General features: G+C 46.8%; 1 protein-coding gene across 7 annotated transcripts in view; it reads left to right on the top strand.

The window, feature by feature from the left end:
- Positions 1-27,484, top strand: part of Slc2a9 (solute carrier family 2 member 9) — a 128,173-nt gene that overhangs the window by 37,559 nt on the left and 63,130 nt on the right. For all 7 annotated transcript variants that reach the window (XM_021162163.2, XM_029478108.1, XM_021162164.1 and 4 more), the window contains 2 exons: positions 3,864-3,988; positions 6,652-6,797. In XM_021162163.2, the coding sequence (XP_021017822.1) occupies positions 3,864-3,988; positions 6,652-6,797 (271 nt within the window). The remainder of the gene's footprint in view (positions 1-3,863; positions 3,989-6,651; positions 6,798-27,484) is intronic.

Raw genomic sequence — 27,484 nt, 5'->3', positions numbered from 1 at the left:
GTTGGAACATCTTCTGGATATATGCCCAGGAGAGATATTGCAGGATCCTCCAGTAGCACTATGTCCAATTTTCTGAGGCACCGCCAAACTGATTTCCAGTGTGTTTGTACAAGCTTGCAATCCCACCAACAATGGAGGAGTGTTCCTCTTCCTCCATATCCTCACCAGCATCTGCTGTCACCTGAATTTTTGATCTTAGCCAATCTGACTGGTGTGAGGTGGATTCTCAGGGTTGTTTTGATTTGCTTTTCCCTGGTGATTAAGGATGCTGAACATTTTTTCAGATGCTTCTCAGCCATTCGGTATTCCTCAGGTGAGAATTCTTTGTTTACCTCTGAGCCCCATTTTTTAATGGGGTTATTTGATTTCCTGGAGTCCACCTTCTTGAGTTCTTTATATATATTGGATATTAGTCCCCTATCTGATCACATTTTTTTTAAACAAATCTAACTTATACAGTGAATACACAGAGTTTAAGACTCTGCTTGCTTCATAGCAAAGCTTCCAGTTTGCTAGGGAGTGTCTTTATGACAGCTGCACACCATGTAGATTTTGAAAGGGTAGCTTAGCAGTGTCTCTGTATGAGTGACTGTGGCTGAAAGGATTGTCAGCAGGGGACACCAGAAATACTTAGTTCAAAGTTCAGCTTGTCTCTCTGCATGTCCCCTGGGTTGTCATTGGCTAGCCACACTGACATAGTCAAGGTATAGCACTGTCATTCCATGTCAGGTGACTGTGTAAAAGCGCTGTTTGTGAAGCTAAGGAGCAGCCTGAGGGCCACTCTATGACTTTCTCACATCTTCTGGCTGCACACATCCACTTTAACGGCAGTAATGTCACTGAGAGGTTGTCTGTGAGCGAGCTGAGTTTTAATTTCTCATCAGGCTTATTACTTCTCCATTCTCAGAGTGAGGGCACACTGGTTTGGCCAGATCTGGGAAACTATTGCCTCTGACAAGCCTCTCTGAGAAGAATCTACCAACAGGGCTGGGCCTATGAGGCCTTAAGGGTTAAGACTGGATCCATGGGGCTGGTGAGATGGCTCAGTGGGTAAGAGCACCCGACTGCTCTTCCGAAGGTCCAGAGTTCAAATCCCAGCAACCACATGGTGGCTCACAACCATCCGCAACGAGATCTGGTGCCCTCTTATGGAATGTCTGAAGACAGCTACAGTGTACTTACATATAATAATAAATAAATAAATCTTTAAAAAAAAAAAAAAAGACTGGATCCATGAATGGAAGTTATGAGGAGAAAAATGTGCTTTCAAGAAGTATCCTCCTTCCTCTTTACAGCTAAGCTTCTCCTGTCTCAAGGATGGAAAGTCACAATGGAAAGGCAGTCTCACTGTGGTCCAAAGACCAGAGTCACATACCATTGGGCAAAGTTGCTGGGACCACAGCCGGGTCGTAGAGGAGATGCACCCTTAGTAATGGGAGCAGAGAAACTGTGATGGGGGATCCTGTGTGTGTGTGTGTGTGTGTGTGTGTGTGTGTGTGTACTCCCACACGCTCCCTTGGGAGGCCGTTCATCCCAATCCTGCAGCAAGGTAGAGAAAGGAAAAGCATGGAGAAAAGACAGGCAAGCGATAGACACTGTTCTGGTTCCGCACACTACTCTACTGTCTGGGATCTTGTTTGTCTCCATCACAGTTACCTGAAGTCAGCTGTATCATGAAATATGGAGAGGGAAATTCCAGAGGCAAACAGTTGATAAGTACTAGAGTAATTGCTGTTCTGAGTAGAGAGATGAATCCCATACTGTTCTACTCTGCCCTGGGACACAGACTGTCCCTTCATCTCATGTATCTACACCACACACACCACACACACGCTAATCATGTTTAGCCATCTTGATATATCACTGGCATAACTGGTTTTCCATCAGAAGGTCCACTTAAATTAGGTTTTAAAAAATAAAATCACATCAATTTTGGCCAATTAGTCCATCCACATGACTTTGTTTTCTAAAGGACCTAATGGACACAAAGTTTAGGGTTCCTTCTTCATTTTTGCCCCCCAGTCCTTCAGTCCTCCTTGGAGATACCCAGTATTACAAGTTTGGGTGTCTTTCCAGGGTTCATGCCTAACACACACACACACACACACACACACACACACACACACACACACACACACAGCAATGCACACAGACACATGCACAGATACATATACAAGCATACACATACATAGTCACACTTCTTTTCCACATAGATCACTACATGGTTTGCACCAAATTCTACACATTTCTTCTTTACTTCTCTCTCAGAGCTCTTGCTACCTCCGAGTATAGAAAGCTACCTCTGATACCCAAGGGAATGGACTTACAACTTAGTTTACTGTTGGTGAGCACTTGGGCTGTTTCAGCCATCTGCTGCTGTAGGATGCTGCTGTGTGTCTTGGTACCATAGCCACAGCTGCAAAAGCCAGCAGCTGCAGTATTGCCCAGGGAGATGCAGAAAGGGAGAGAATGCAGCTCAGATGCCGAAATGAGGCAGAAGTCACAGAGAGAGCTCTCTTAGAGCTCAAGAAACTTAACTATTAAAGGGAAACCAACTCTTGAAATTCCCTTGCTTCTTGTAATTTATGAAACAATTTTCATGCTTCTTAATTCATTTAATGGGGTTTTGGGGGTGGGGGTTAAGGGTGGGGTAGGCTGCTTTCCAAACTCTTCAACTTCACAACTCACAGCAAGCTTCTAATGTCTGAGGGTCCTGGCTAACTTTGTATGACATAAGCGTCTAAGAGCACTTGCCTCAGAAGACTGCTCCAAGAACTAAGATTAGGTTGGGTGCTTAGATTAGGGCCTGTCACACAGCAAGGCTTGAATAAATGGGAGCTGCTGGGTTGGTTCTGTAAGTGAGGAAAAGAAAACAGCCTCCTCATTCCTCAAAGACAGAGCTATCCCAGGAACAGGAATCCAGCCCCCACAGTGAGGCATGAATCTCAACTGTGAGGGCCTAGGGACACATTCCTGAAACAGACAGCGGTCCCGAACCACAGCGGTGAAAGTAACGATTACCAGGGGAGTCTCTCTGGCAATGCTAGATGGTTCCAATCTAGCTTTACATCTAAAACTGTAGCTCATTAAATCTAAGCTGCCTGTCGAGTATTAAGAAATATGATTGTTTTATTGAGGGAGAAGGAGAAAGTGAGAGATGTAGGGAGGAGGGAAGAAGGGAAGAGAAACAGAGGGCCAAGTCTGCCAGCTGGAACAGTAGGATGCCACTATTGGCTGCCCAGATGTTGTCTAGGCACCGCACCTCCCGGATTTGTTTGTTTGTTTGCCTGAGTGCCTTTGGTTACCCATTCCAGCTCCAGCTTTTGTCCCCAGTCCCCAGAAGCAGAGCAAGTGCCCAGCAGAGAGGAGGTACAAGCCAGCTCCTCAGGGTTCCCTTCCCAAGCCCCAAAGACACTAGCACCACAGAGTAGTACCACGCCCCTTTCAGAGTCTGCACCCGAATCATTCTTTTATCATGGTTTATCTGACTCCACATGCTATGGTCTTCCCACTAGAATACCGAGTGGTTTCTGTTTTTGCACTTAGCCAAGCTCCTGCATCATAACTTGTCTTTTAAAAATGTTAAATAAAACTCAGAATTGATGAAATCAATTCCTACCACAAGGAATTAATGGCCTTCAAGTTGGCGGTGCCCCTTGTCTACCCCACTGTGAACCTGGACACAGGGAGTAGATGCCAGGTTCAAGGTCATACAGCCAAGAGTGGGAGTGAGGGACAGACTGTGACCTCAATTCCTAAGCCCATGTTTGCCTTCTGGAGCAACTGGCTTCTCTGTTTGTGGGAGAAAGGACACTGTCACACCTCACAGCACATTGTCCTTATTGGCTCTCTTTTCTTTCCAGGAAGTCCACATTGCTGGTCAACAATGGATTTGCCATTTCCGCAGCGTTGCTGATGGCATGCTCACTCCGGGCAGGAACCTTTGAGATGCTCATTGTGGGACGGTTCATCATGGGCGTGGATGGAGGTGAGACTTCACGCAATTGGGGAGGAAGGCAGTGAAACTCACAGGGCTTGTCTAGAGTGGAGAGAGGTGCTTGGGACTGAGATAGACTTGGGAGATACCAAGATTTTAGAATTCCACAGAAAGTAGGGCAGCCAGGGGTGTTAAACCCTCCCCTACACAGCACTGTAGCAACCAACCTGAGAAAACCAGGCTTGGTAGAGCTGAGTCACTGCCAAAGTCCCAGATGGTTTACAGTGTGCCATGCCACCCTCTGATGAATTCTTTATAAACTCTATACTCTAGGTGGTAAGCTGCTAGCTCGGCCAAGGATCCTGGGCTTCTAATTGCTCATTCTTCCATTCATTCATCACATATTAGAATACCGACTATGCCCTGTGTTCTGTGTACTGGGGAGGACCCTGCTGCGGGGGCAGAAGGCATCTAATTAGGTACAAGTCCTAGGAAGCAAACAAGGCAGAGCAGATAGATATCAAGCGGGGACAAGCACTGTAGCTTTCCTAGCTTTCTGAGTCTCTTTCCCCTGCTCCATAGAGGGACCAAATAGCAAGGCTGCCCTGGTTGGATGATGCCAGAATGAAGTCATCCTATGTGTGAAGTGCTTGGTCTGGCAGAATCCAAGCCTGCCTGCACCCACCCCAGGTATGGTGGGATATTCTTGTCAGGAGCGCTGCTGCTGTGAGTTTAATTTTAAGCTTGTAAAGGGGCAGAGCCAGGATTGGAACCAAGACAGAGGAAGGCTGGGTAGGTGGGAGCTGCCCGACAGCTTCCCCAGCAAAGCTCAACCCTGCTTGCTGGAGGTTTTCTTATTTCATCGGCCGCATTCCCCCTTGCCTTTGCCTGCCTCCCAACTCACGCTGCACTTGTTGCTTTCTGAATTTCCACGTTCACAGATGAATGCAATTCTTTCACAGCCACAGCCTCAAAATAAATGCCGATTAGGCCCTTTTTCCTGGGAGCTATTCAGAAAGGAGCAGAAGAAAAGGAAGAATAGGGGAAACATTTAAAACGCACTATGATTTCTGGAACACTGACTCTTGAAGCCGTGCCAAGGCCCAGAGATGTCGTGTCCTTTCTTCTCACCAAATCCTTAGAGCACAGAGGGCAAAGTGAGGGCGTTTAAGGTAAGGAAGTTGTACAGGAAGTGAGGAAAGCCAGACTGGGGCTAGGTTGGCTGTGTGCGTATGATAAATAATTCAAATGTGAGGCTGGATGCTGTTGGTGGCTGGAGTGCTTGCCTAGCATTCACAAAGCCCCGAGTTCAGTCCCCAGCACTCTGTAAAATCAGATATGGTGGCCCATGTCACATGGGAGGGGGAAGCAGGAAGATCAGAAGTTCAAGGTCACCCTTGACAGGCTTCATACACACTGAGATCAAGACCAGCCTGGTCTATCTCAGCCTCTGCTTCAAAACAAAAGTAATCCTGAACATTCTAGAAGTAGAAAGATCTATCAATAAGATACTGTTTGCCCAAGTTCTCATGGATTGATCGAATCAGATTAAGAACGTAGGGCACCCTTTTTCTCCCTAGTAGATTTGGAGATTTTTTTTTAAGATTTATTTATTTATTATATGTAAATACACTGTGGCTGTCTTCAGACACACCAGAAGAGGGAGTCAGATCTCATTGCGGATGATTGTGAGCCACTATGTGGTTGCTGGGATTTGAACTCAGGACCTTTGGAAGAGCAGTCAGTGCTCTTAACCGCTGAACCATCCCTCCAGCCCCCAGCATACTACTTTTATATAGAAATATAGAAATATATGATTCAGCATGGCATTGGAGACAAACTCACATAGAGTACAGAGTTTAAAGTGGGGATTTAGGGTTGGTCAGAGATTGTACCGGACATGGTCCAGGCATGACCTTCCCAGAGCTGCCCACACACCCTGTGGTACAGTTCCCCATCAGGACACAAGCCATGCCAGCTACAGAAGAAGTTCCATGGTTTCTGCTGCTGAAAATATACAATAATGTAGGAGGCTAAAGAATAATGATAATTTATAGGTTTAAAGTAGTGTTTTTTTAACAACATTATCATCATCATTTTCTATTTTGTAGATTATTGTTAGTGTTAATCTTTTTCTGTGCCTAATTTATTAGTTGAACTTCCTATAGTCATTCATACACAGGGGAGCCCTTATCTGTGCAGGGTCTGTTGTGACCCACAGTTTCAGGGATCCACTGACGGTCTTGCAGTGTGTCCCCTAAGGGACAACTGTTCTTCCAGCTACTGCCATGTTCCGTGAGGAAGAAGCCGAGAGAGAGGTGGGAGGACTGATTTCCCAGCACTGGTCAGGGAAGGCTGCAGTGAGGAGATATACTAGCTTTCTGTCATTACTGAAGCAAATTGCCACAAACTGTGTGTGTTAAGACTGTCCGTGGGTGCAGCTCCTGTGACATACTTCCTCCAGCAAGGCTATATCACCTAAACCTTCCCAAACAGCGCCACCAACTGGGGAATAGACGTACAACTACCCAAGCCTGTGAAGGACGTTTCTCATTTAAAATGAGAGTCATCCTGCTTCTTTCCCAGGGCAGCAGTCTTCGCTGTGAGCTGATGAGAGTTCTCCCGTGGTTTCCGTGTACCGGTCAGGAGACACAGCAGCATCAGGTGATGATGTGCAATTCGGGGCCTATCTCACTGCTGTGCCTTTCCTTCAGGCATTGCACTCAGCGCGCTCCCCATGTATCTCAACGAGATCTCACCCAAGGAGATCCGGGGCTCTCTGGGCCAAGTGACTGCCATCTTCATCTGCATTGGCGTGTTTTCTGGACAGTTGCTGGGCCTGCCGGAGCTGCTGGGAAGGGTAAGTGGGGCCGCCCCGGGCAGCCATGGCAGCTTTCATCTCCCTGCCACTGGAGACCTTCCTTTTAGAAAACTCAACTCTGAAGGAGTGATTTCTGTGGGCTCAAGTATTTTACATATTCATGGGGGAATGTGGCAGGTGCCTTTCACTTTCTCCTAACATAAATAGTACCTAACAAACTCAAACCTTTGGAAGGTTTGAGTCCGCTGCCCTGCTGACCATTGTACCAGCCCAATTTGCATTTGGATAGGCTTTGTTCTCTGCTTCAAAAACAGAAAACAACAACAACAAAAAAACACATATGCATGGTGCCTGAATGTGTAGTTGGCTGCAGGTGCATTGTTTCCATAGGCTCCTGCTGTATATATGGTTCTGTAGCTTTTGCTTTCGAGTTCTGAGTTCTTTCCAAGGTATTCACTAACTCTACCTCACTCTAGAGTTTTCCTTTTCCTTTTTTTTTTTTTAAGATTTATTTATTTATTATATGTAAGTACACTGTAGCTGTCTCCAGACACATCAGAAGAGGGCGTCAGACCTCATTAAGGATGGTTGTGAGTCACCCTATAGTTGCTGGGATTTGAACTCAGAACCTTGGGAAGAGCAATCAGTGCTCTTAACCACAGAGCCATCTCTCCAGCCCTTCTTTTTTTGATCAAGTGATCTTATATTTTGCTTTGATGTGTGAGGAACAAGACGGAATGGATTAGAATCCCAGCCCAACATCATACTTACTTGGGTGGGCTGGGCAGAGAAGCGTGTTCATTCAGGTTGGTGTAGAGTGGGGTGAGCCTAAGAAAGGTTTTCTGGAAGGTGAGACCTCTCACCAGAGCATCCGGAAGCACAAGTTAGATAGTGGTGATGGGGGCTGGGAGAGAGGAGGTCCTGGAGACAGGATGAGACAATAGACAAGGCCTCCAGATGGATCTAAGTGTGACAGAGTAGTGTCTCTGACCAGGACTGTGAGGGCGTCATGAGCCACGTGGGTGAGAAGGATGCTTGAGGAGTGTAAGGCCAGCAGCAAGCAGCAGCTCACTGAGCCCAGCAGGCTTCAACCTAAAAGAACAGGATGCCTGGGGCACTGCAGCAGGGCTGTGGAGTGGTCAGATCCATTGCAGAAGGGGCTAGGAGGAGGTAATGGAGAGGGAACAGACTGTAATGGGGAGGGCGAGGCAGGCTCAGAGGCCCAGTAGGAAGGCATGATCGCAGTGGCTGGGCTGAGGGAGCAGTACATTGATGAAGGAAGCCGAGTCCACAGTACCTACGGCCAGTGATGGGCGAGGGTGATGGTAGGAGTGGTCCAGATGCTTCCTGGGCATACAAAGGCCTCTCCTGGCCTCCTGTGGGATGAGTGCAGGAAGAAGGAGGACAGGATGCCTCTGCTCCGAGCTAACTCGTGCCAAGGACTGTTCTGAGTACTTAAGCAGTGTGCCTGATGCCAACAGCTCCTAGCAGCTGGATTCTGGCAGCAGGGCATTGCAACAAGAGGGCTTAATGAGCAAGAGCACCAGGAGGGTGCTCCCACAGGCCATGATGCTCTAGCCAGCCAGCCATTGCTTCCTGCCTGGATCCTGCCTACACTTTAGAAACTGGAGCTGAAAGCTATGCAGGCCTCAAGGCAAAAGTCTTTGGCTTTCAATTACGTCTGCTGGGCATGTCTGACCCAGCCATGAACCCAGTGCTGGCTTGTCTGGGGATGCTTGAGTTAGGGAAAAGGAACTAACTGCCTTGCCTGACTTCATTAGCTCTGGGTACTCAGTAGAGGTTCCATGGGCCCAGTAGTTGGGCACGCTGTTCATTACGATAAGATGATACCAACTGACCAGTGTGTACCACATTTTTAAAGCCTTTTGACTATTTTGATCATTTCCATGTGTTAAAGCACTCATAACAGAATTTACCATTCTAACTACTTAAAATATACATTTCCTTTTAAAAATTTAACTGTGTCGTGTGTGTGTGTGTGTGTGTGTGTGTGTGTGTGTGCATGGCAGGTACACATGTGAGGTCAAAGGTCAACCTACCATGGATCCCAGGGATCACACTATATTCTCGGTTTGCATAGCAAGCTCTTTCACCAGATGAACCATCCCAACTGCCTTTAAATGAATCTCTGAGCCATTATGCATGACTTGCTACATCTCAGCCTCAGAGCCGCCTACCTCTCACCTCTCTGCCGACTGTCTGGAGTGACTATAGGCACACTCTTGTTTTTCTCCATTTACAAAACCAGAAACAGTGCTTGCTTGATATTTCCAGTTGTCTCCTGACTGATAATTTCCATAATTAGTGTGAGTGTGTTGGAAACAGTCTGTCTGCCGAGTGAAGTATCACATTAAAGTACTCATTTGCTTTCTGTATACAGATATTTTTAAGTTCTCAAAGTTAGCATTTGTTAGTGATGATAAAAACAATATTACAACCACAGCCCGAACCCTTACAATATAAAAGTGTATGTTAAAGCCAACAAATAGTATACTCATTCTCCAATGATAGTATACTTGCTAGAGCCTTATATCTATTAGAGCCTTAAGGTATATTTATTTAAGCCTTACTGTGCTCTAAACTCTAATCTTTTGGATGTCAGTATCCGAGACTTTCTGTTATCCCGGGTTCTCTTTGAACCTCTGCCCTTTCTCAGTTAACAAATGAGTTGGATGCTGGAGTCCAGCAAGGAGCATGCCAAATATAGTCTCATCTTCACAAAACTGCAGGAGCAGTGTGAACTTTGGCAGGTCACCCCTTCTCCATCAACCTTCTTGGTAGGGGGCATGGCCCAGAGTCCCAAATCCCCATGTCCCACTAAAACACCATTTCCTCTGGGAACACATCACCAGCAAATGTGTCCTCAGAGCACCGTGTGCCATGCTCTCTCTTGTTCTGTGGCTTCTGTTTGCTTTTGTGTTTCCTCCCTCCTGTGGAGTGCATCTTGGTGATGGTTCAATGTACTAAGGTCCAGAGCTGTCAAGTTTAAGTCAGTCCCTCTGCAAGTCTGTAGAGATCCCTGTCTGCTGTGTGCCAGGTGGCTGCTGCTGCTGCTGCTACTGCTGTGACTATGGACTGGGTTCCACACTCATGGAAATCACAGGGAGGCAATTAGCCAATGGTCAACAGACCCGGAAAAAGTGGGACACTGCCATGAAAGGAGTGATGTGCAGTGAAAGCCTTAAGGGTGGTTAGGATTTGTCTGGTCCAGGACTGCTGGGAAAGGAAGGGATTGAGTGAAGAGGATGCTGTTGAGCAGGGAGGAGAGTTTAGGCAAGACCCTAACATTTGTGTAGAGAAGAAAGCCCAGGGATGGTACTCCAACCGCCCTGGGCAGGCTCCCTTTGCTCAGGCCTTAGCCAATTTCTGTCTCCAGTCATTTTGATAACATTGGGTGCGAGGTGATACTTCACAGTGGTTTTGATTTGCATTTTCCTGATGATTAGTGGTGGTCTTCAAATACCCATTGGCTGTTACTAAGGATTTATCTTACTTGTTAATTTTATGTATATGTGTGTGCTCCTGAGTTTATGTTTGTGTGCCTGATATGTGTGCACACAGACCACAGAAGGTCAGAAGAGGGCATCAGGGCCCCTAGAACTCTTTTTCATGTTTTCCAGCATCTCAGCCAAGGCCAGAGGGATTGCCCTGGTCTGCTCTCTGTTAAGGGCTTGGCTTACAGTGGCAGTGACAAGGGTGCTTGGGGCAAATGTCCCCCTTAAACACCTCAATCTGAGGGCTTCAGTGGGTGATGGTGGCTAGGAGCTTGTGAGAGGAGTCAGGGCTACCTCTGGGTATCTGACTTTTAAGCCAGGTAGAGTAGTAAGTAGTACAAGATTCCAAGTCACGAGCCATAGAGGAGGAGAAACAGCTTTTTAAGGACTCAGGTGGCGACGAATGGCCCAGGTTACTGAGCAACCGGGAAGCAGAATTGCCTTTCGAACATAGGCAGCACCTCTGTTCCCAGGCTGGGAATGCTCCCCCTGGAATAGCAGACACATCAGCATGATTCTGGCCAGAAGCTCCAGCAACTACGCCCACTCCACTGCCTCACTGGGCCTGCTGAGAAGATATTGTTTCCTACAAGTTGTCTTTTCCTGAGTGAGTTTCTTTTCTTTATTGCTACAAGAAAAAAGAAATGAGAAAAAAAAACCATTATTGAATGTTTTTAAAGGAGAAACATTTATTTCGGTTCATGGTTCCAGAAACTCAGTCTATGTCGGAAGGACATGGTGGAGGAAGATGCTTACCTCAAGGCAGGAAGGGAGGGAAGGAAGGAGAGACAGAGACACAGAGAGAGAAGGAGTCCGAGGGAAACAAGACACATTCTTCAAAGCATTGTCCCAGTGAATCCATGCACAAGGTCAGAGCCCTCCGGAGGCAGCCACTTTCCCAAAGCCTCCCCTGGGAACACTACAGTAGGGGCCAAGCCTTCAACACTCTTGTCTCTTGGGGACACTCCCTAACACTCAGCACCAGTTTGGTTCTTCTAGGCTGAGCTGACTCTGGCTAGGAAAATGTTCGAGTAGCCCAGTAAACACCATGGCGGTAGATCTGTTTGTTGTGTTTTCATGTCCATGCTCTGTGAAGGTGGAAACTGGGCCTCTGAGCAGGAAAGGACATCAGACAAGCTTTTTCTTCACCTCCTCCCAGGTTTTGTGAAGTTCCAGCCCAGCAGGAGCCCCAGGCAGTTCCTCAGGTGTAAGGATTTTATTTCTTTATTTTAATCCTGTTTCTCATTTGTTCAAAGACTGAGACAGCTAAGCTTTTAAAAACTTAAAGAACAAAGAGAGATGCTTCCACTCCAGTGGCTTCTTTGAAACACAAAGGAGGGAGGGAGGAAGCGGTGAGAGTTACTTTCTCAACCAGGGTGGCAGCAGAAGAAAGAAAGCAATCCTAGCGCAGGATCAATTAAACTGTTGTCTCGATTTCTTCAGACTTGTGAAAACAGCGGCAACGGGACATTTCATTCCTCTGAGGGACATGTTACAAGGCATGTTAATAAAGCATGTCTCTAGTGAAGATAAGAAGAAGTTGGTTGAAGATCCATGGGCAGGGATACGGGTGAAGAAGAGGTGTGGGAATGTGCTCTGGGTAGCCACTGTGGCTAGGGCATCAGGCCAGGCATCTGGAAGTTCAGAGCTAGTCTTCTTCACGGCCCAAAGATGCCAACCACACGACTCACTGAACTCTGGTCCTCATGCTTGCATGGCGAGCTCCTTATCTACCCAGTCTCTAGCTGTGTCTGCCTTTGTATTTGACTCTTAGACTCATTTGAGCTACTTCAGAGCATGGTATGAAAACCATTCACATTTCTTTCCTTCTCCTACCTTTCTTCCATTTTCCCCACGCTCTGCCTTAAATCCAACAACCCTCCCCCTATTCATGTTTGAGGCGCTCTTTAGAAGTGTTTTGTTTTGCTTTTTTTTTTTTTTTCAAGACAGGGTTTCTCCGTGTAGCCCTGTCTATCTCAGAACTTGCTCTGCAGACCAGGCTGACCTCGAACTCAGAAATCTTCCTGCCTCTGCCTCCTGAGTGCTGGCATTAAAGGCGTGTGCCACTCAGCTCCAGGTGCTCTTAAGCACGTGTCAAGTTAGCATGTCCACACGAGTTCCTGCTTCTGGACTGCCCATTAGTGTTCCCGAGGCCTCCTCATTCTCTGCCCTACCCTCCAAGTTTTAAATACTGTGTGACTGCCTCTACTGTTAAAGCTGGAATCTTTTCTTTGCTCATTGTTCCCTGGGGTCTTCAGGACCATTCTCACTTCAAACAAAACTGCCATTGAATATTTGATCCAAATTACATTAAACTGATGCATTGGTTGGGAAAGAGTGGGGTTGCTTCTTGTTTTCATTTTTCTTTTTTTTTTTTAAGAATTATCTATTTATTTTATATATACAAGTACCCTGTAGCTGTCATCAGACATGCTAAAAGAGGGCATCAGAACCCATTATGGATGGTTGTGAGCCACTATGCAGTTGCTGGGAATTGAACTCAGGACCTCTGGAAGAGCAATCAGTGCTCTAAACCGTTAAACCAACTCTCTAGTCCAGTTCCTGGTTTTCCGCTAAGAGTGTTTCCCCCCTCATTTTGGGTCTCCTTTATATCATTTGGTTGTAGTGACTGGAGTGCTGAGTGCTGAATTTCTTTTGCCCCCTTCTTATTGTTATTATTATCTACAGTTGCAGTTCTTGTGGAAGGAAGTTGGGGGCCTTGCACAAGCCAGGCAGCTGCCCTATCTGCCACACACTGATCTTCACTGCTGCTGTGTTCTTTACTTAGAAAATAGACATTGTAACTGTGTAGCAAGTGATTCCTAAGCTCTTCTGTTTCCTGACTAGTGGGATTTCTTTTCCGCATTATGTTTTCAAACTGGTGATTGGCAGGGTAGTATATGCTGATCTGGGACTCTTTTTTACTTCCTAGTAATGTCTGTCATTTGCTTAGCTAGAGAGTTCGAAATGATGGCTGTTGATAGCATCCTCGGAGCCGAGGTCTCCTCTTCCTCATTAGCGGCCAACCCATCATTTCTTAATAGTGGCATCCATGACTGCTTGTGGCCTCAGGGTGCTGCCATTGTCACTTGACACAGTGGCAGTCTATAGGAGTTTTATTGGAAACTATCATATATGTATATATATGTATGTATATATATATATATATACATACACACATATATATTCAAAAGGGCTTGCATGAAGACGTGCATATATTTATGTGCACCACTGGGTACAGTGCCAGAAGGACATCAGATCCCCTGATCTGATGATCTGAGTTCCCGCATGGGTTCTGGGAACCGATCTCAGGTCCTCAGCAAGATCTGTAAATGCTTAAATCACTAAGACAATCCTCCAGCCTCAGTGATTACCTTAACACCTCACCCCAAACTGCTGCCTCCAATTTTGTTTCTTGAAAGAAAGATCTGACTCTTGGCAGGTACATCTCACTGTCTTCTCTCTGTGACATGTTGGTAGATGAATTTGACAGCATCACTCCTAGAACTTTTAGTTTGCCACATTCTTGAGAGATGGTTTCCTAAATAATATGTCCTTTTGATTGTAGTTAAGTCAAACTACTCAGGGCAATGTCTTCGTCTTCAATCCCATGTAGCTCTGATGTTTTTTTTTTATTGCCATTCACTGTGCTTTGTTTTGTTTTTATAAAGTAGCTCATGAGCGCCTCCCTCGGGGAACCAGGAAGGTTGATTCTGAGGTCAGTTTGCGATGAGCTCTGTAAACCCTCCATGTTCGTTTGCCTAAGAAGCATAGTTTCTTCTCAGTGCAATAGATGCAGACCCAGCATGGAAAGTGATTGTCCCAGCAAAATAATTACTGTAAAATAACAAAAGACTTTTAAATCAGAAAAATTACCCATGGTATTAGAAAGCAGAGATAACGGACGAGTGTGATCTGTCACAGAAGAGCGACCTTACAGGGACGGGTCCCAGGCAGTCACCACAGGACAGCTACAGTGTCTCATGTCAGACAGCCCCAAGCTGCATCTCATCTGTCACTCACTGGCTGAGGGGATTTGAGTAAGTTGTTGAACCTCTATGAGCATGTCTCCTTATGGATATAGTAGGGCTAATGGCTAATGGTGGTGTCTCTTCCATGGATGTTTCACATATCAGGAAATACACAGAGGTCTCTTGGTGCAGACATGCAGTTGGTGTGGAGTTGGTATTAGCTGTCACTCAGTTCATGCTCAGCACTAAGAATGAGTAGCTTTAATTTCTGTCCAGGTTGAAACCTCATTTTGGGAGTGGTTCGACTCTAGTGCCTATGGCCATGAGGCAGTAGTTGGAGCATCCTGGCTTTCAGCCTACATCTCTTTAGTAGAACCTCTGGTTCCTCTGTGGAGAGATCAAGAGGAGCCCCCTAGAGCACAGAACCCTAGGTGATGATGGCCTCTTTTAGTCTCCATTTATCTCAAGTGAACCCCACCCCAAGGGCATGAAAGCTCTTGTTCTCAGTGAACTTTTTGAGTTAGCACCCAGCATGCCTCGCTGAAATCAGGGAGGAGAGAACTTTTTGGGGGGTGTGGGGGAGGTCAAGAATATATTCACCTGGGGGAATTTATTTCAAGTCTCTGTACCTAATAGAAGAGCCATTAGTCTCCCTGAATTGAAAGTTACACCTTTCTTTGGTAAAAGGAAGATTCTCACATGAGAGCACCCCTCACCTGCTTCTATAGCCCAGGAAAATACCAAATCTGTTGTTTGTGAATACGCCTTTGTATTCTCATTCTATGTGTGTCTGTCAGTCTCTCTCTCTCTGTCTTTGTATCTCTCTCTTTGTCTATGTGGACATGTATGTGTACATGTTATACATATCTGTTTGTGTGTGGGGGGGTACATTTGTGTATATGACATGTGTGTATGTTCATGACAGAGGACCACTTAGTTGTCATTCTGTAGGCAATGTCCATCTTTTTATTTTTAGACTGCATCTCTCACTGGCCTGGGACTCACTAAGCAGGCCAGGATAGTAGACCAGCAAGCCCCAAGAACCACTCCCCCATGCCACGCTGTGCCTATGGGATCAAGCTTGGAAGGCAAGCACCCCTTGACCCACTTCTGTATTCTTAATGTCACATCAGAGTCTAAAGGCCATTATTAAATAGCACTCGGCCCTCAAATTTCCCCATTAGACATATGGGCTCTCATCCCCGGGCCATCCCTGAGCCCTGGAACTTGCCTTTGTGCTTCCCCTCCAGCATCCTTCCCTCTCCTCTGACTGTGTCATCCTTCAAGGTCCTGAGGGCAGGGCTCTTCTTCAGGCACCCTCTCTCCTGCCAGGCACTAAAATTAGCCTTTCCCACAAAAGACTCCGTCCTCTAACTCTCTTCATTCCACATTCTAGTTAAGCGATTATTCGCCTTTCTTACTTTCCAGAACACATGATCAAATGTCTCCTTTGTATCATCATAGATCCAAAGGCATAGTCTGCCCCCTTGAGGGGGAGGAAAGCCACCTTTTTGACATTGAATGTTCTAGTGCTTCTGAGAATCCAACAGGGCCCCACCGTACTGGTCTGAATGGGAATGGCCTCCATAGGCTCATATATTTGAATGCTTGGTCTCCAGTTGGTGGATCTGTTTGGGAAGGGTTAGAAGGCGTGTCTCTATTGGAGGAGGCATGTCATTGGGGGTGGGCTTTGAGGTTCCAAAAGCTCCATGACATTCCCAGTTAGCTCTTTCATTTGATTCACAGTTGTCTAAAAGTGTATCCCCTCAGCTACTGGTGTGGGGCCATGCCTGCCTTCTCCACCATGCTCCCCACCGTGATGGTCATGACCTCACCCTCTGAGACTGTCAGCAAGCCCCTGGTTAAATGCTTTCTTTTGTAAGTTGCCTTGGTCATGCTGTACCTTCACAGTAATAGAAAAGAAACTATGATATCTGCCCCGTGTTACGGACTGGGAGGTGAATAGCCAACTCCTACTGGCCACCAAGTGCTCGTGCTGTCTCTCTGGGGTGAACCACCTCTCCTGACTTCCAGTCCTCTGTACATCAAAGGCAGTCTCAGTGACGATTTAGCTCTGAGGCTCCTGGCTGCCTGAACTTCTGATTTGGTGATTCATGCCTCCAGTGGGGGTACTTTACCTCCAGAGACAGCACAGCCGTGGCAGCTCTGTCTGCAAGCAAGGGAAGCAAAGGAAGCGAAGATAAATTTAACAGTTCTTGAAGTCGTGTCAAATGGAATTGTAAAGGAAGCCTTTGAAGCTTGTCTGAACCCAGCTATCCTATCTCTGAAGGGCCACAGGGGAAATGATTAGGAAAGTTGCCCTTTGAGGACATGGCTTTGACGGGGGAGTTAGATTCTGGAAGTGAGTCACAAGCCCCTGACAACTGTGCCTTCACTCTGGCCACCACGCCCCTTGCACTGCTCTCTCTTGCAAACTGTCTCCCAAGTTGCTGCCTCTTTGCAGCTGAACCAGTGCTCCTGAGATTTCTGACTCATAAAGGCCCATGACCACTGGAATGGGTCTTCAGACCATGGCAGGTTCCGGGCATCCATAACCCTTGCCTTCCATAGGCACACGATTCTTCTCATTTTTTTTTCTGGGTGTCTTAGCACACTGGACCCTACAGAGAGGAGTCAGGGAAAGCCTCTGCAGGCAGGACACCTCAGGGTTTAGAAAAGCAAGTGTCAGAACACAGAGGAGTGACCTGCATGGCCATAAAAGAACCCAGGAGTGGGAGAGCCATGGGGTCAAATGCAATGGAAATTTTTCTAGAGAGGGTGGCATCTACCTTGTAGTGTGAGGGACAACCACTCAGTGGAAGGGAAGGCGAACACAGTTCCAGGCCGAGGGAACAACCAGTGCAAAACCAAAGAAATCAAGAGAGTCTAATATATTTGACAACTGAGAATGCTTCAGTAACCACACCTAGGATACAGTGCCCATGGATGACACGGGCAGGCCAGCTGCTCTCCCATGTACACGGTGGGAACTGAGCTTAACTGGATGTTGGGAAGTTGTAGGAGAGAGCCTGGCCTCTGCTTCTCTCCAGCTGTGTGACCTAGACAAGCAACTTCAGCTCTCTGAGGCTCAGAATCTGTGTTTGTAAAATGAAAGTTCACCTACACTCCACGGAGCCAATGGAACTGTTAAATGAGATGCTGTGTCCTCTTCTGGGATCCATTAAATGAGCTGCTGTGTCCTCACCTGGAATCCATTAAATGAGATGCTGTGTCCTCACTTGGGATCCACAGCTGACAAGCCATCATGCCAAACTGACTGTAATGACCATTAAATGGGAGGCATTTTCCCCGCCTGCATTCAGAAGTCCCAGATCTGGGAGTCTAAAATCCCATGTTGATCTGTTCTCATCTCTAAGACCATGCAGTTTCCTCTCCTTCCCTAGACTGGCCTGGCTCTCCCACATCCCACACTGCTCTGGCATTAATTACACTGAGAATCCTTGTTCCCTCCTCTACGTCTCCACCATCTGCCTCAAGGAAGATGCAACTCAAACAATGTATAGAAAGACACTTTCCCTGGCTCTTCTGGAAGGGATGGAGGTGTGAGGCTGAGCCCGTGCACCGCTCTCAGCAAAGCTTCTCTTCATCCACTGAGTGTTCACACAGACGGCTTCCACTGGAAGGTTCATCCTGGGAGAGGCCCTGTCGTTTTGCCTCACTCCAACTTCCTCTTGATTGTCTTAGGGTTTCAGTTGCTATGATAAACACTGTGGCTAGAGACACCTTAAGGAGAAGAGGGTTAATTTCTGCTCTCATGTCTGAACACAGTCCGTAATTTAGGGAAGTCTGGATGGGAACTCGAGGCATGAACCTAGAGGCAGGAACAGAAGCAGAAGCCATGGAAGAATACCATTTACTGTCTTGCTTAGCCTGCTTCCTTATAGCACCCAGGCTGGCTAGCCCAGGGGTACCACCCATAATGGGCTGGACCCACTCACATCAGTCACTAATTAAGAGTGCAGGCTTCCATATAGCCCAATCTTTTGGAGACAATGTCTCAATTGAATGGGACATCCCCACTCCAATGCTCCATGCGTCCATTGCCCACATCCCATCCCTCCCCATGCATTATGCATTGTGATGGTCTTAGTTTTGATATCTGAGGCCTTTCCCTCTGTGCTTGTTTCCACAGGGAGGCTGCTGCTCCCCTGCATCGTGTCTCTGGCTGCAGAACCCTTTCTCTTTCTTCCAGTTCTTTTTGTCTCTCCCCTCTGTGCTAGCGACTCTTTCAAATGTCTGCTGCTTTTCTTCACGTTTAAAACACCGCCGAGCAGGATGCTGGGACGAGCATGCACAGGAACTGTATCCACCATTTCTATGGTGACCACACCTGCATCAGCAGGTTGTTTTCTGCCCCCCTCATCCCCTTGCCAAAAGTCAGTCTTCTCTTACCAGAGCAGAAGACACCCATCTGGGAACCCAGGTCCACTGTAGGTGATGAGGGCTTTCAAATGTATTAGACTCTCTCTTGACTTCTTTGGCGTTGCAGCGGCTGTCCACTTAGCCTGTGTTCTTGTTACCAGCCTCATGCTTTGATGCCAGGCCTGGTCTGCCCCATGAATGTAATTACCACAGGTCCACTGATTGGGCAAATGCACCCCCATGGGAGCAGGGCAGCTGCTGGTGTGGGAGATGTGGGTTTTGAGGATCTTTCTCCCAGTCTATTTTTTGTGGCCCCTTTGTTATAAGTCTCTAGAGTGAATGCCTTGCATCCTTCTGGGTCCCCCCACAGAAGGATGTCCCACTTTGTTATTCTCTCTTCAACACTGGGCTGAAAGTCGCATTCCACAATTGTCACCAGTCCAACCTCTCCCCCTCACGGTTACCTTGCTTGTCAATGTCCAAGTTTATAAATCAAAGTTAAACGTGCATAGACTACCTTGTTTGTGGCAAGTTTCCTCTTTTTCTGTAAGCCCCTATCTACTGTGAAATACACAAAGGGTACACTGAAAACCTATAAACAAACAGATTTTAAAATAATCCAATTATAAAATGCTGGACCAGACAACACTCTAAAGAAAGCTTGAAGCTTTCCTTAAATGGGGAATTGAGGCCACCACAGCTCCCTACCTTGCTTGAATGCCCCATTATGCTCTTGCTATCCCCAGAGCAGTGGTTTGTGGGTGCAGGTAGTTGTATATCACAGTGCCTGCAGTACTCTCAGAGCATCCTGATCCAGGCTGCACCTCAGGCCTCTTGAATCTGAATCTCTAGACAGTGCTCAAGAGACTGTAAATGGCTAGCATTGGCCCAATTTGTTGATCATTGAGAAATTGAGGCAGGATCCAGACACTACTATAAATTTATTTTTTTCAAAGCCTACTTTTAATGATGATTCTTAAATGCTTTAACCTCCCTTTTGGCCCACCACTCACCAGAGGTGGTGGGAAAGAAAGGCTATGGAGAAGTGAACCTGTCTAGAAAGGTTCTTTGGAGAAAGTCTCATCTGCATTGTCAGGAAACTAGCAGTTCACTTCACAGGTCAGCAGCAGCAGCTTGATCCACTCGCAAACAATTCACAGATATACTAGCAGTCAAGTTCAGCAGAGTCAAGATAGCAAACATGAAATCACCAGTAGTGGCACTGCCTAGCAGAGACAGCCAGGCCTTAGCCAGGCTTCGAGTCATCAGGAGGGACCAGGGCCAACAGGAACACTAGATAAAGTTCTCAGCTGTGCCTCTCTCAGTGAAGCAAAGATCAGTGAAGACACAAGACCAACAAGCATTGCAGTCAACTCTATATGCAAGCCAAGCTCAGCCTCATTCACTGTCAGTTGAGTCCTTTTTATACTCCTTCTAAACATCAAGTGTCCCTCACAACCTTGCCTCAGCATGTGTGTCTGTCTCAACCGACATTACTTTGCCAATCAGCCCAAGTCTGTGGAAGTGGCAAGAAACTGCAGCACACCACCAGAAGTGTTTTGGTGTGTTTCTTTCCATGAAGTCCTGACAAAAATGGAGCTCAAACTGTGCAGTGTAAGGTGGGCCAATACATGTGTGTCATTAGCAAAGACTCCTTCATCACGTGTCCTTTCACATGCTTGCTTTAGTAGAACATCCCTTCGCTTGTGTCTGCTTCAGCCAAATGTCCCTTCACGAGTCTGCCTTAGCCTTTGACCTGTGCCCACTTCAGGAAAACACTCCTTCACTTGTCTTTCCCAGCAAAACACCATCCAACACAACGGAGTTTCCAAAGAACCTTTAAGTTTCCACTTCACACTTTCTATTTTACTGATCAGGCTTTGTGGGAGAGCATGGTTGTGTGAGCAACTAGCAAGGCCAATGTAATCCCTGCTACCTGCACTTACAAGAGTATGTGAGTCTGTAGAATGGGTGCTGGCCTAGGCAAGGTGGTTGCTGTACTCTGGTGAGGGGAAGAGACAGAAAGAGGCCTCTCCTTGTCTCCCCCACCATCCAGCGTGCTCCAGTGGCTTACTCAATACCTGGAGCTACAGCTGCAACCTTGGGGACAGTCTGGGCAAGGTGAAAGACTAGGACTGTGTGGGAAAAGTCTGGCTAGGTAGATTACAGCCTCGGAAGTATGAATATCTCTGTATCTCAGATGAGATTTTAAGCAAGTCTCTCAAAGAGTAACCACACTTGAGTCTTGTTGAGGTGTGTAAAGTGGTAGCAATGGCTGCCTTTGACTGAGTGTTACTGGTAACTAGATGCCAGGCCAAGCCTGTACTGTAGGCTAGTTTTTGTCTCTTTTACCTAGCTCCTGGTGGCTACACCAACTTGTCAAGTAGCAGTATGTAATAGAACTTTAGGACAGAAAGTCACACTGGGAGATGTGACCTTAAAGCCAGATAGGACACTGTCCATCCAGACTTTGACTCTACTTCCTACTAAGACTTTGGACTTAGTGAGTCAGGAGAATAGGACAATCAGAGCTTGTCTCTTTTTTCAGATTCCTGGATAGGCAGTATCTCCATAGAACAGACTCTCAGAGCATCTCGGGAAATTGGTCATAGATGATGAAGACCACAAGCCTGTGCTTCTAGGATTCATTTATTCACAGGTTTAGTGTGTGTGTGTGTGTGTGTGTGTGTGTGTGTGTGTGTGTTTTGCATCTCTGAGAACCAAGAGCATACGAGAAGCTGGGAGACTGATGGCATGAGAAATGCTAGAGGCATAAGGCCCAGGCTAGGATGCCCTACTGCTGCCTTGCTGACCCATCACTGCCCCAGATCCTCCCACTTCCTTCTGAGAATGTCTGGGAATAAAGGTATAATGGTGGAATGGGTTGAAGGATCAGGGTATTTTTATCATTAAGAGTTAAACTGTGAAGAGAGTGTCCTGAGAGTAGTGTGCTTAGAGGCATGGAGGATGTGAGGTGCTCCTGGGATGAAGGCTGGGGGGCGGGGAGGGGGGGGGACCATGGCCATTGACCTCATGTGCTGAAGAAGGGCAGGATAGAGGGAGGTGGAAGCTAAGAGTCTGTGAAGCAGACCACTAGTGGCCCTACGGAATCACTGAGCACTGGGCTTATGATACCACAGTGAGCTGGTTGGGCAAGGCACAAGCTTGGAGGAGTCAAAGGCATGACAGAAAGGTAGATAGCAGTATCATAGCATCCAAGAGGCCATCTAGTTTATCAGAGAAACTGAGGCAGGTACTCATTTCAGTGTTGCTAGGTTTCAGGTGAGGGCTGATTGACAGTAGGAACACACAAAGGAGAAAGGAAATTAACAGGCATCTAGGCATCTTCTCCTTTTGAAAGATTTATTTATTTATTTCTATGTGTATGGACATTTTGCCTGCGTGCACAGATATGTGCACCATGTGCGTGCCTGGTGTGGTGGATTCCCCTGGAACAGGAGCTACAGACAGTTGTGAGCTGCCATGTGAGTGCTGGGGATGAACCTGGAGAGTTCTCTAGAGGAACAGGCAGTGCTGAGTCATCTCTCCAGACCTGAGCTGCAGCAAAGGGCTCAGAGGTGTGGGCTCCAGGTAGCTGGATAGAAACCCTCAGTGGAGGGGGAGAGAGACACACACAGAGAGACAGAGAGAGGGGGAGAGAAAGGGAGAAAGAGAGAGAGAGAACAAACAGACACACAGAGAAAAACAGGGAGAGAAAGAGAGGAGAGGGAGAGAGAGAGAGAGAGAATTGAGGAGGGGCAAGGCCCTTAGAGTGTGTCTGTTTTCCAACTCCTTGGCTCATACCCGGTCCTGAGATGTGTTCCATATACCCAATCCAGATGCTACAGTCCCTGGGCTTGGGGCAGGGGGCAGCAAATGCAACCTTAGACCAGCTCTTGAGTTAGTATGGATCATACAGGCTAGTTGAACCAGGTTCATTTTCCAGCTGAGCAAACTGGTCCAATAAAGAGCAAGTCTGAGATCCCATAGCTAGGAGCAGAAGAATCACAATGTAAACTTGGATCTAATTCCACAGCCTTCCTCTGACCTTGGACTCCAGTATCCCCAGATGACATCCAAGGTCACGGGAGCATGAATGAGTAGATTCAGCCTCATCTGAAATCAAACCTCAAACCTAATGGATCTCCGAAATTCAGTTACTAAGGAGAAACCCAATCTGTACAGGGAGTCTGTGTGCATCCCTACAAGTCTGCTACATCTGCAAGCATCCCTCAGTGTCCTGCTGCATTTGTGAGCCTTCTCACTTTGAGTTCTATTTGGGAACTGCTGATCAGAGAGGGGTAAAGAGAACAATGGGACTCAGAAGCCAAGGCGATTCAACTGGAAAAACAGGAGGCTGGCGAAGGGATTAATCACAGGTTTCAATTCCAAGGAGAGTGGCTTTGAGAACAGCAAGTAGCTAACTCCTTAGGAAGTAAGAGAGAGGATTTTACAATTATAGTCATGGAATCTGGGTGTGCCTCAGCAGGGTACAGCTACACAGTGGCCTGTTTGACCCTGTGGACAGCAGAGGTTATGGGGACAGAGCTGATGACCACCTGCCAGGGTTCAGCCCCACCCCCACAGGTATTTATAGTGTATAATTTATAGTGTATATAGGGAGTGTAATTGTCAATGGGGTAGAAAATTCTCTGGCACCTTGGCTTCTTCAGCTGAGAACCAGGAGAACTAGCAGGGATGCCAAAGACTCAGTAAATCTGTCCAAACAGGGACAAACATTGTCAACAATGTCCCATCTAAGAGTGGTTCACAGGGTCAGTGACCTTTAAAACCAGTGTGGGATTCTGACTCTTTTTCAAATAGGAGTAGAATAAAGTTGATTTATGAATAGCTTTTGCTGTAAGACTTCCCAGCAGCCCCCTAGCCTCAGGTTCCTTATCTATAAAATGGGAATAACAGAGGCTTGTCTTGAGAGCCAAGCAAGGCAGAAGACAAGCAACCCTTTCTGGAAGCAGGAGACAGTGGTGGACAGGAGGGGATAAGCACTGCATGTATAGGAATATGGGGTCCCCACGTGAGGTCCTGGCAAAGACTTAGCATACGAGGGACATGTCTGTGGATCATCATACCATTATCAATAACAGAGGGAAATGGGGTAATAACATAAACTTGTAAAGAATCTTTCTTTTTGTAGAAATAGAATCAGGCCGTGGATGCACACCAAAAATATCTAAAACAAATATGGCCATAAGGAATGCAGACGTTTTAGAGGACGGAACAGGCTCTTGGAGAGCAATTTGGAGGAGGGGAAAGATTGCTTGCTATGCCACACTCAGGTGGCCATGCTGTATCCCAGGGCACTGTGAAGCTGTGGCCATCAGGGCCCTTCCTTGGGATGTGGCTGGAGGTGGGAGTGGCAAAGTCACAGACTTTGTAGTCACCGCTGATGGAGCTCTTTGCCAACTGAGGCCCAGCTCCTCCATACTCTGAGATCACTCAGATGTGCAGCAAAGCCACCTTCTCAGGGTGGCCCAGCTTTGCATACAGCATCTAGCTCACAGTTTGCCTGATACCTGCACCTGTATCTTCCTTTGATGGAGTCCCTGCTGTGTTGTTATGAGCCATTGGAGCTGGGTTTGAGTGATGACTGATGAATTCTGCTCAGGGGACAGATTTCACCTAATAGAACCGACACAAAAATTCCCTAGCTAGGTTAGCAACTGCCAGGCCTGAGAGAGCTATAGCTCTGTTTTGCTTTGAACAGAGGGACAATAACAAGGGATGAGCCTATGCAGGGGTCAGAAGAGCTAACCCATCATCCAGCTAGTCCCCCAACTTCTCAAGGCATCTCCTATGCATTCCCGACCATTCAGGGTTTAAGTTTCTTCCAATAGAGCTGAAGCCCAAGAGTGCTGCCTAGGGGGATCTCCATCATCTTACTATAAAGTGTCAGCTCTTTTTTAATAAGATGCCATGTAAGAAAAGCTTAAGTTTAAAAACAAATATGTCAAGAATATCTCACGGGGGAGGGGGGTCTATCAGCTACATCCATGTCACCCGTCACCTCGCCCAACACATTCAGTCTACCAGCACATGCTAAGCACCTCCCATGCTTCAAGCACTGGCAGATACATCAAGGTGGGAGACTAGGGGTGACTCTTGGGAAACCCAGTCACCTGGAAAAAAAGAACACTGAAAAACAAAGCAATTCAGTTTTTCATGGAGCTGTGTAGAGAACTCATCCCACTGACAGCCTCCCATGCACAGACCGTGAGTATGAAGAGATATAAAGAATGCCCTTGGCATCTCTAAAGAGCCTTGAAGATAGGCAACATCATGATGTTTCACATTCAGTAACAGCCAAAGCCGCCTGCACCAGTAGCCAGTGTGGCCTGGTCACCTTCAGGTCCCCTGCTCCATTTCTCTGGGATCCCTGGACACAAGGTGTTGTACAACACTAGAACTTGACTCTGGGGCTGGCGAGATGGCTTAGTGGTTAAGAGTGCCGACTGCTCTTCCAAAGGTTCCGAGTTCAAATCCCAGCAACCACATGGTGGCTCACAACCATCCTTAACGAAATCTGATGCCCTCTTCTGGAGTATCTGAAGACAGCTACAGTGTACTTACATATAATAAATACATAAATAAATAAAAATAAAAAAAAAAAGGAACTTGACTCTGAGATCCATGATGCCTACTGTACTTCAAAATGGTGGCCTTCTTGTAGTCTAGGAGGGGATTATATAAAAAGAACTAAAGACTTTATAAAGTCTATAGCTTGGGAGAAATAGGACCTAGAAGCCTATTTTTAAAACAGAAGCCTTGCAATTGACGGAGCAAGACATAGTTATTAGAAACACCCACAGATCTTCCCCACTGGGGTGTTAAACATCGTCTTGCTAGACAAGATGACCCACATCTGTGCTCCTGGGGACAATGGGTACAAGGACCCTGACATAAAGCCACTGATCTGGGGCCCTGTGTCCCTTCCCATTGTCTCAGGCCCTTACTGGCCCCTCCAGTGCTGACACCTGTGGCACCTGCCTCAATCCCACCTAAGGGAGAACAATACGCAGTTGTCTGATCAGTTAACAGAGTAGCAGGTTTTTTCATGCCATTTCCATTCAGACTTTGTTTTGCTTAACTCCCCTTACCATCTTTCCCTCATCTCCATCCCTTAGGCTCCCATTCCCTTTGTCCACTGTACTCTCTTTCCTCCTCATATGTACCCCTGCACTGCCCACACACTCACACTTAAAAGCCCTCCCTTAAAGCCTTTTTTTTTTTTCTCTTCTCTTGGGACTCTTTCTGGTTTCCTAGTTTTTATCAACATTTACTCCCATCCAGGTGCATGGCTAGAAGTTGGGATCCACGTGAGAGAGAGAATGCAGTATTTGTTTTCATATGGTTACCTTGAATTATATGTTTTTAAAACATGTAAAACATAGAAACAGCCTGAGTCTGAGGCTACCCTCTAGGAGTAGCAACTGAAACTGGTCAGTGCATGAGAAAGCCCCACCCACTCTCATTTGTTTCCAGATAGAGAAGGCAGCTGTTGGATGCCACTGCAGCTTGAGATTCTTGGCTCATGTTGGTATACTGCCAAGGAACATCATGGATGGCCCCTTGCATCAGAAAGACAGATGGTCAAATCCAGCTCACCTGACTCCAGCTCCTGTCAAGCCAAACAAGGCACCTCTGGTGACCTTGAGGCCCCTCCTAGGGCAGCTTAGGGTACTTGTCCATGGCCATAGTGATTGGCATATAAGCAAATTCAGATCTGAGCCACCTGCTCAAGAGCAAGGTTCTTTGCCATTCACTGGGTTACCATGGGCCAGGCTGAAAGGCCTGCCTTAGTTATGGTGGTTTTTACTGCTTCTTCTCAGAATGCTTCTGTGTGATATTTTCATGTAACCTACGCATCATCTTGAGACTCGTTATAATACCTAATGCCATGCAAATGCTATGTAAATAGTTGTTACACCATATTGCTTAGGGAATGGTGACAGAGAAAGACGTCTGTCTGTGAGTATTCAACACAAATATGGTTTTTTTCCCCCTGAATATTTTCAACCCACGGTGGGTGGTGAATGCAGAATGCACAGGCAGAACCGACAGACTGTCCGTTGTTCTCTACCATGGTTTAAAATGGATCAGCGAAATATAATTTGCATACCAGTTTATAGTAAAAACCCTGTGGTTTTTAGAATATTCACAAAATGATACCACCAGAGCCCATATACATTCAGAACATTCCATGACATCCAAACAGACCCTATCTGTGCCTCTTGACACTCCTCACCCATTGATTGCTCCCTCTGACCTTTCACAGATCACTCTCTTTGCATGGTCTTCTAGTCACAAGCCTCCTCAAACTGAGCAGCCTGGCTTGGCCTCGCCTGTCATTCAAAGGGAAATGCAAGAAATAAGCTGGCCGCTGAGTAGATGAACTCAATAGCTTCAGAGAGGTGGAGGGAAGATTGGAGTCACCTTGGAAATGAGGGCTGAGCCAGCACTGGCTGAGTGTCCTGGCAGGCCCCTTCTGACTTGCTCTGTGCTTTAGGAGTCCCTTCTGCTGATCCCTGCTAGTGTCTGATACTCTCATGGGCTCCCTGTCATCAGGGCTCTACAGCGGGTCTCAGAAAAGCTGACAGGGACAATCGGTTATGGGATGAGGACAAGTAGTCACATACACTCAAGGGCTCTGAGCTTATTGGCCCTGAATAGGCTAGCAGACTTTTGCCCATTGGGTGAAGACTTTTCAGGTTCCAGTGTGTCATCCTCTCCTGGGATGTCTTCTTTTTCTTTCTTTCTTTCTTTCTTTCTTTCTTTCTTTCTTTCTTTCTTTCTTTCTTTCTTTCTTTCTTTCTTTCTTTCTTTCTTTCTTCCTTCCTTC

Source organism: Mus caroli, chromosome 5 (assembly GCF_900094665.2).
Source record: "Mus caroli chromosome 5, CAROLI_EIJ_v1.1, whole genome shotgun sequence".
NCBI lineage: Eukaryota > Metazoa > Chordata > Mammalia > Rodentia > Muridae > Mus > Mus caroli.
The sequence above is the reverse complement of the archived record's forward strand: the minus strand, read 5'-3'. Positions and strand labels throughout refer to the sequence as shown.